Source organism: Notothenia coriiceps, unplaced genomic scaffold (genome assembly GCF_000735185.1).
Source record: "Notothenia coriiceps isolate Sejong01 unplaced genomic scaffold, NC01 NC01_scaffold00036400, whole genome shotgun sequence".
In the NCBI taxonomy this organism is placed as follows: domain Eukaryota; kingdom Metazoa; phylum Chordata; class Actinopteri; order Perciformes; family Nototheniidae; genus Notothenia; species Notothenia coriiceps.
In genome coordinates this window covers 570,767-578,282 of record NW_011369101.1, presented here as the reverse complement: position 1 = coordinate 578,282, position 7,516 = coordinate 570,767, and the positions used below count along the sequence as shown (strand labels likewise).

General features: G+C 37.7%; 4 protein-coding genes across 4 annotated transcripts in view; 2 read left to right on the top strand and 2 right to left on the bottom strand.

Moving 5' to 3' along the window:
* LOC104963762 (forkhead box protein P1-like) overlaps positions 1–7,516 on the top strand; it is a 924,791-nt gene that overhangs the window by 481,757 nt on the left and 435,518 nt on the right. The gene's annotated exons all lie outside the window — the stretch shown is intronic.
* LOC104963749 (mitochondrial import receptor subunit TOM40 homolog) overlaps positions 1–7,516 on the top strand; it is a 666,013-nt gene that overhangs the window by 292,546 nt on the left and 365,951 nt on the right. The gene's annotated exons all lie outside the window — the stretch shown is intronic.
* On the bottom strand, positions 3,465–5,176 carry LOC104963745 (cyclin-dependent kinase 9-like). Its single transcript, XM_010792390.1, has 4 exons — positions 5,096–5,176; positions 4,859–4,972; positions 3,733–3,814; positions 3,465–3,592 (listed from the first exon to the last, which is right to left on the bottom strand). Exons 1-4 carry the CDS (start codon positions 5,146–5,148, stop codon positions 3,494–3,496), a joined length of 348 nt encoding a protein of 115 aa, XP_010790692.1. The 5' UTR covers positions 5,149–5,176; the 3' UTR covers positions 3,465–3,493.
* Positions 6,258–7,516, bottom strand: part of LOC104963756 (proteasome subunit beta type-7-like) — a 6,185-nt gene continuing 4,926 nt past the window's right edge. Inside the window, exon 7 of the mRNA XM_010792397.1 lies at positions 6,258–6,468. Coding sequence (XP_010790699.1) covers positions 6,357–6,468 — 112 coding nt within the window. The 3' untranslated portion in view covers positions 6,258–6,356. The remainder of the gene's footprint in view (positions 6,469–7,516) is intronic.

Sequence of the window (7,516 nt, the reverse complement as noted above, 5' to 3'; positions counted from 1 at the left end):
GTTCAACATGTAAGAAGTAGAAAGTACAGGTATTTGGGTTCAACATGTAAGAAGTAGAAAGTACAGGTATTTGTGTTCAACATGTAAGAAGTAGAAAGTACAGGTATTTGAGTTCAACATGTAAGAAGTAGAAAGTACAGGTATTTGTGTTCAACATGTAAGAAGTAGAAAGTACAGGTATTTGGATTCAAAATGAGAGAAGTAGAAAGTAAAGGTATTTGAGTTCAACATGTAAGAAGTAGAAAGTACAGGTATTTGGATTCAAAATGTGAGAAGTAGAAAGTCCAGGTATTTGAGTTCAACATGTAAGAAGTAGAAAGTTCAGGTGTTTGTGTTCAAAATGTAAGAAGTCAAATTAAAAAGTCATCAGAAAAATAAGTAGTGGAGTAAAGTACTGATACCAGAAAAATGTACTTTAAGTAACAAAGTATTTGAACTCCATACTTCCCACATCTGCTCATCTTCATGTCATCATGGAGCAGGAGTGTGTGTCACATGTCGTTGCACCCCCTCAGTGTAATAGGGTGTGTGTTGTGTGTGAAATCACCTGCTTCACACAGCGTACGGAGAGAAAGGTTCTCTGCAGGTCCTCGTGCCTCGATGACAAACTGTGGAGCGTCTCCACAGATTTACGGTGTAAACAGGAGCGTCTCCGTGCGAGGCTGAGATTCCGAGGCTAAATCCTCTCCGAATATTTCCCGTTACTGGAAGTCTGCTCCCCGCATTCCTGCCCTGCAGCTCAGACGAGCCCTACAAGGACCGGCGGTGTGACCCGGAGACCTCATCCAATTAGCATTCATACGTCTAATTGTAAAGATGAAAAGCGTATATAAATCCAATGTATTGTTATTATTATTAAATCACTGAATGGTTTAGGGGCTATCATACATGTCTGATCTTCTGCTACAATATGAACCATATTTAATGTACTTTGTCAACTGACTCAAAAATAAAGATGGAGAACCAGCGATTAGTTATTTGCTCCATATATCTGGAAACATTTACCCTAAACCTGTCACCTCTCACTTGTTTGAATCACTTTTTTGCCGCTGACTTTTAGTCAAATCAAATATATATTCATATCTACACTGCACTGTAACTTTTAAACTTGAATTTCATACGGTATTACGTTTGAGTTTCTTTTATTTGTACTTTCTTGGCTTTTTAATGACTTTTAAATGTTCATTTATCTGTTGAACTACATGTAAATGCTTTAATGTTTTTAATGTAATTTTGTAAATGGGACATATTCTGCTCGTCTTCAGGTGTATATCAGTATGTAGTGTCTCTTCTGTGACATGTTTCCATGCTTTAATGTTCAAAAAGCTCTTTATTTTTCTCATGTGTGTGTGGGAGAGCAACTCACAGGGATGTTAGCCTTTGCAGACCATGCACTAAAACCTAGAACACACTACAGGAAAGTGAAGACCCCAAAAAGCATAATTGGGCCTCTTTAAATGTTTTTGTTTTCCTCGTGTTGACATGTGCTACCATTTTGCCCTGCATTACCTTATATATTATCCTGCAATCATTTCCTCTTTAAGATCTTTCTACACGGATATCCAAGTAATACAAAACTGAGTTTCTCACGTAGGAAAAATGCTCATATTTGTCCTGATTTATCCGCAGCTGAGACAGCTTAAAGAGTAGACATGAATACATTTTAATTATTGTCTAATCGACACCATTTTGGCTCAAATTCGTCACTCACAGCATCGTTGAGAATTTGCCATAAACACCTTTTCTTGCATTAACTTTCATTTGTTTAATTGCTTTTGCTTTGTGGCCTATGAGAACACATACAATGGCAGCTTTTTTAACCTTTATATCTCACAGTTTTTCTGTATATATATATTTCCCGTCTATGTTTACCTCTTCTTCTCAGTGTTGGCAGTAACTCAGACTACATTTAGCCCGCTCTCATGCCCGGGCTTTAGCCGTCTGGCTGCCAGACTCAAGACAAACCTTTATTTCATATCTTTATCTTGAAGTACTTCCACATGAAGAACATCATTCTTACAGGCATTACATTTTTTTTTAAAAACAGATATCATGCGGTCTAATATATCGTTTTAATGTATTTACGAATTTATGGAAATCAAAAAAAGTAAGTACTCACTCCAGACTAAGAAAAAGAATCGTCTTAAACCTATAGAAGAGCATGGAACAAATATGTATTATTTTAAATGTCTAAAGGTGGGTTTTATTTATAGATGGGATAGACATACAGGAAGCTGGACATCATAAAAATATGTCTGCTTCTTGAGAAATACAATAAATATGCTGAACGTGCAGGAATGTGCCAGGATGACAGAGTGCTGGGAGGAGAGATGCTCCTCCTAAAGATCTACGAGGCCTCCAGAAAGATTTAAAAGTGGACTAAAAACCAGACGATTGTGACATTTATGTTAGAAGCCCAGAGGGTTGAAAATCTGCAAGGTCACTGTTGAAGAAAAAAATGCAAGATCGGTGAAAGGAGGGTTGGAAAAACACATAGAGGAACGTTGTGCAATTAAACGAGGCATGATTATAGGACACTGTATTCTTCTAATCACACACACACACACACACTGGAGCACCACATGTGGATTAATCCGCGGATAAAAATAGTCCCCACATATCCCTGCTTGTTTGACAGAAACTACAGTGAGCATTATGTGTGTGTCTGCCTGCTTTGTAGTTTGTGTGTGTCTCTGCGTGTATTGGCGCATTTCCACCGCAGGCCTCGCTCGGCTTAGTACGGTATGGTTAGGCCTCATTAGGCCAGGCTCACTTTATGCTGCGTTTCCATTACAGTTTGGGAACTGCGGCAGTAACTATAGTAACGCAGTGTAGGCGGAGCCGTGACGTCATCTTCAATGAGAACCACAAAACCAACATCAGCCGTTAGCCGTTAGCACTCAGAGCTCACAGCTCCTCATATCTGTTCAGAAACTAGACAAAAGTTAAACAAGTACAAACCACAGACTGTCTGTGTCATGAAGAATACAGTCGCTGGTTTATTTATGTCTGTAGGCCGTTGTTGTGAGTGTGGACGGTCGGAGCATATACTGCGTTAGCTTAGCCGATCTCCATTCAGAAAACACGCATTTTAAAAGGTGTTTCGCCTGCCGTCTGTCTGCAGACTTGTCAAAGCATTAATTCATGGTTTTTACTAACCGGTATCAGTATGTTGTTACTTCGGCATCATTTAGAAACGTGTTACAATTAAATCACGGTCAAATGTGTTCATTTTGTTGTAGTTGTAGCCCCCTTGCCAGCGATTCTCTCACTAGTTTAGCATACTCAGCCCGGTTGTTGGCCCGGAAAGAACCTCGATTTTGGAGAGCCAGAAAACTGTGAAAAAGTACCCGCTAGCCGGAACCACGCCTAGTGGAAATGCAACCAAAAACGGGCCGGGAACGGAACGCTTAAACCGCGCTGTAGTGGAAATGCGCCATTAGATGAAGACAGAAACTAACCCTGACAGTACATTTATAGACTCTATATGTTCTCACCAACCTTTGGTTCTGCAGATCTCGATCAGATTGACCACGTTTTCATGTTTGAGCAGCTGGAGGATCTTGATCTCTCTCAGAGCTGTGATTGGAAACTGAAACAAAGCAGCCAGAAGAATACATTCATTTAATAACCGTGTACAATCACTGATGCAGTAATTAGAATTCAAGGTGTTGTCAATAGTAAGGGCGCTTGTCACGTCTGACCCGTTTGGTTCAGTTAAGGTTCTCTTACCCCTTCTTTCTCATTTTCCATCAAAACCTTCTTCAGTGCGACCTTCTTCCCGGTTTGTCTGTGCTTCGCTTTGAACACCTCCCTGTGAAGTGGATATTAAAACAAAAGACATTCAAAACTATTCATTTAGCTCAAGACTTCAATATTTAAACACCTAGAAAGAAAGGAAACAGCTGTAACTGAACTACAGTGCTGAATGATTTCTAGCTTAACATTTTAAGCTTTGGAAACTTAGAGAGTGTTAAAACTACAGACTACAACGTCCCCTATAACCCTTAAATGGTGTCTGTATACTGGGGGATAAAGACATTGGACAGGCGGTGTCCATGTGTCAAATGGGTGTAATATTTGTGTTACATGGGTCTAATAACAGTGTAATAGAGGTGAAATAACAGTGTTATACGGGTGTGACATGGGTATAATATGGCTGTAATTTAATGTGTAATAACATTGTTACATGGGCGTGTATTAATGTGTAATGAAGGTGCAAGAACAGTGTAATACGGGTGGAATATGGGGTGGAATTGGGGGGTAAGTTAAGGTTACATTCTCACAAAAGTCTCCTAGACATTATACAGATAAAACGGTGCTAAAATAAGCCATGTTTACCTCGAACTAAAGGCATATTGTTGTAGCTTAACTAAACTATGCCGAAAGACCTTTTGTTGTTATTTAAGTGACTACAGGTGGGGTCAAAGAATAGCTAGCTGCATGAATGTGTGGGAGCAAATGATTTCTTAATGCCCTTAATGTTTTTCATTTTTGTAAAGCACTTTGAATTGCCTTGTTTTGAAAGGGGCTATTGTGGTGGAACATTACGGGACATCAGAGAGTGTGTTGCGCCACGGACCTGTTAGGGAGCGCACCTGTGGTTTGTTATCATTCTAGCTTGAGGAGCATGTAATGAAGTTGTTCGTACCTTTCTGTAAACTAATGGAAAATAAAGTGTGGAGTTCCATACTCAACACGCCGCCTCGGTCTCCCACTCATCGGCTTTACACTATATCAATAAACCTGCCTAAAGTTAGCTAGTAGCACAGCTGAGCTGCCATTAGCCACACAAACAAACAAATACTACCCACTCAGCTTGTTGGTCACACGGTAAACATGTGTGTGTGTTTCTCACCCGAAGGTTCCTTGTCCTATTTTAGCCATTTTCTCATATTTTGAGAACTCATCGCAGAAAGGGAATTCCACTCCATCGTAGTATTTGGACATGATGGCGGCCTCACGGTCGGGCCTGAGGAGGAAATTCACCTCATTTTAGGACACTGTTGTTAACACAAGCTATATAGGAGGGTAACATAGCTCAATAACAATATAGATATGTTAACAATAGAGTGGTAAATAGTTATATTCTTACTTTTCAGCCACCGCCGTCGCCGCGGCAGCATTGCTTGTTTTTTCTCGCTGCATCTCTGTAGTGCAAAACTTCTTCTTCTTTGCTTTTAATGGCGGTTGGAAAACAGCTTTTATGAGCATTTACCACCACCTTCTGGAATCTGTAAATTGTGTACTTTGAATAATCAATTGTTAAATCAGACTTTAGATCCACCTGGAGTAAATTCACAAGCTACCCTACCTTTATCAGCTTTGATAACATAAAGGACGGAACATGACATAAGTATAAATACATATGTTATTTTGTTATTATAATTTTGTATTTATTTAAAAAAATTATGTTTTTTTATATCATGAGTGATATCGTTTTTTATTTACTCGTATTTTTACTTTTTTCATGTCTTTGTCATTATAATTTTTTAGGAATTTATTACATTTTGATTATTTTATGTATTATTATTTGTTGTAACTTGTAACATTATTTTAACATTATTTTAATGTTTTTTTCCCACGTCCCCATGAGGAGCTGGTGGCATCTCCCATTTTTTTTAATATACTTATTTTTAATGTATTTATATTTTTTGTAGTTATTATTTTTTATGTATTAAAAAAAGAAATCTCTCTTTTGTTTCAAATACATTTTTGTATTATTTTAGTTTATATTATTATGACGGAACAGGACATAATTATAAATACATATGTTATTGTGTTATTATAATTTTGTATTTATTAAAAAAAAAAAAGTTTTTTAAAATTATTTATTATTTAATATTAATATGTATTTAAATTATTTATGTAGTGATATCATTTTTTTATTTACTCATTGCATTTTTACTTGTCATGTCTTTATAATTTTTTAGGAATTTATTACATTTTAATTATTATTATTTGTTGTTACAATTAAAATTTAATTATTTTAATGTTTTTTTCCCACGTTTTTTATGCATTAAAAAAAAAAAATCTCTTTTGTTTCAAATACATTGTTGTATTTTTTAAATTTATTATTAAAATAGTAAATAGTATTTTGCCAACTGTTCATTCATCTTGTAAAAAAAAAAATACAATTAAAAAAATGATTATATCTAAAACACACAAACACACCACTTTCATAAATAACACACTTGCTCTGCAATAATGTCATGTTTTACGTAATTCTGTTAGACAAAATAAAGACGAAACAGGAATCAACTCAAACACTTTTATTGTAAATTATGGAAAAACAAACCATCGAGTTAGGAATTGTGAAGCTAGTGAGTTACATGAAGAAGACATAGTAAGTGTTTTTAGGAGGTGTCCATGGTGAGAACGCTCTCCTCCACCACCTCCAGGTTCAGCGGGGTCACCGCCTTCGACAGCACGCCTGTGGTTCCTCTCTTGTACTTGTAGTCACCGGTTCTACATCAGGGAACAACACAGGTTTCAGTTAAACCCTTGCATGTTTACAAGAGAGAGACTTCAGCACAGCCACACATTAGTTAGGGAAATCAAACTCAGCACGCCAAAAGGATAGATCCCGAAAAAGTGGTTACTTCTTTTACATTTTCTAACTTGTATTTTTTACAATACAGTAATTGTTCTGTTATTTTACTTAAGAAATAGTTTATAATCTTTATGCATCACATTAAGAGTATTTTCTGTTTTGATTGGCATTATGTGAGACGTCTTCAGTTTTCCGTTTTCTAACCTTTAATAGGACACATTCTTGATCCTAAATATCTTTGTTTCTTCTTTTCACTAAAGTTGTCTTACAAAATACACTATGGTTAAACATATCTTATTGATATTTATTTATCACCTTCGCATCTGATATGGAGGTAATCTAAAAGTAACGGAGAGTAATCCGGTTACTTTTATATATAGTGATACTAATGGCGCTTTTCCACTGCAGCACGGTTTAAGCGTGCCGTGCCAAACCCGGCCTGTTTTTTAGTTGCTTTTCCACTAGGCGTATTTCCGGCTAACGGGTACTGTTTCACCTTTTTTCTGGCCTTCCAAAATCGTGGCATGACTTTAAATGATCAGACGGACACATTTCTACCTCTTCACTGTATGTCCGTCATATCCCCCCACCCTGTAGGTTAGTCGCACGCTCAGAAGAGAGAGGGGGGGGGTTGTTAGCTGTGCACTCTGTCACACCACACTCTGTACTCACTGCTGCACGCCTTCACGCTCAGTTAGTCTTCAAGCAGAACAAGTAACAAGACAATAAGTCAGCCACAGCTCGTCATGACTCAATCACCCAGCATGCTTAGCGTCAGAGCAGAGCTGCTGTTCTTCATGGCCTCATAATGTGACCGTGTGTGCAACATATGACTCACACATTGATCCAGAACAGGGGATATGTGCACTCTGAGAGGTGTGTGTGTGTGTGTGTGTGTGTGTGTGTGTGTGTGTGTGTGTGTGTGTGTGTGTGTGAGTGTGTGTGTGTGTGTGTGTGTGTGTG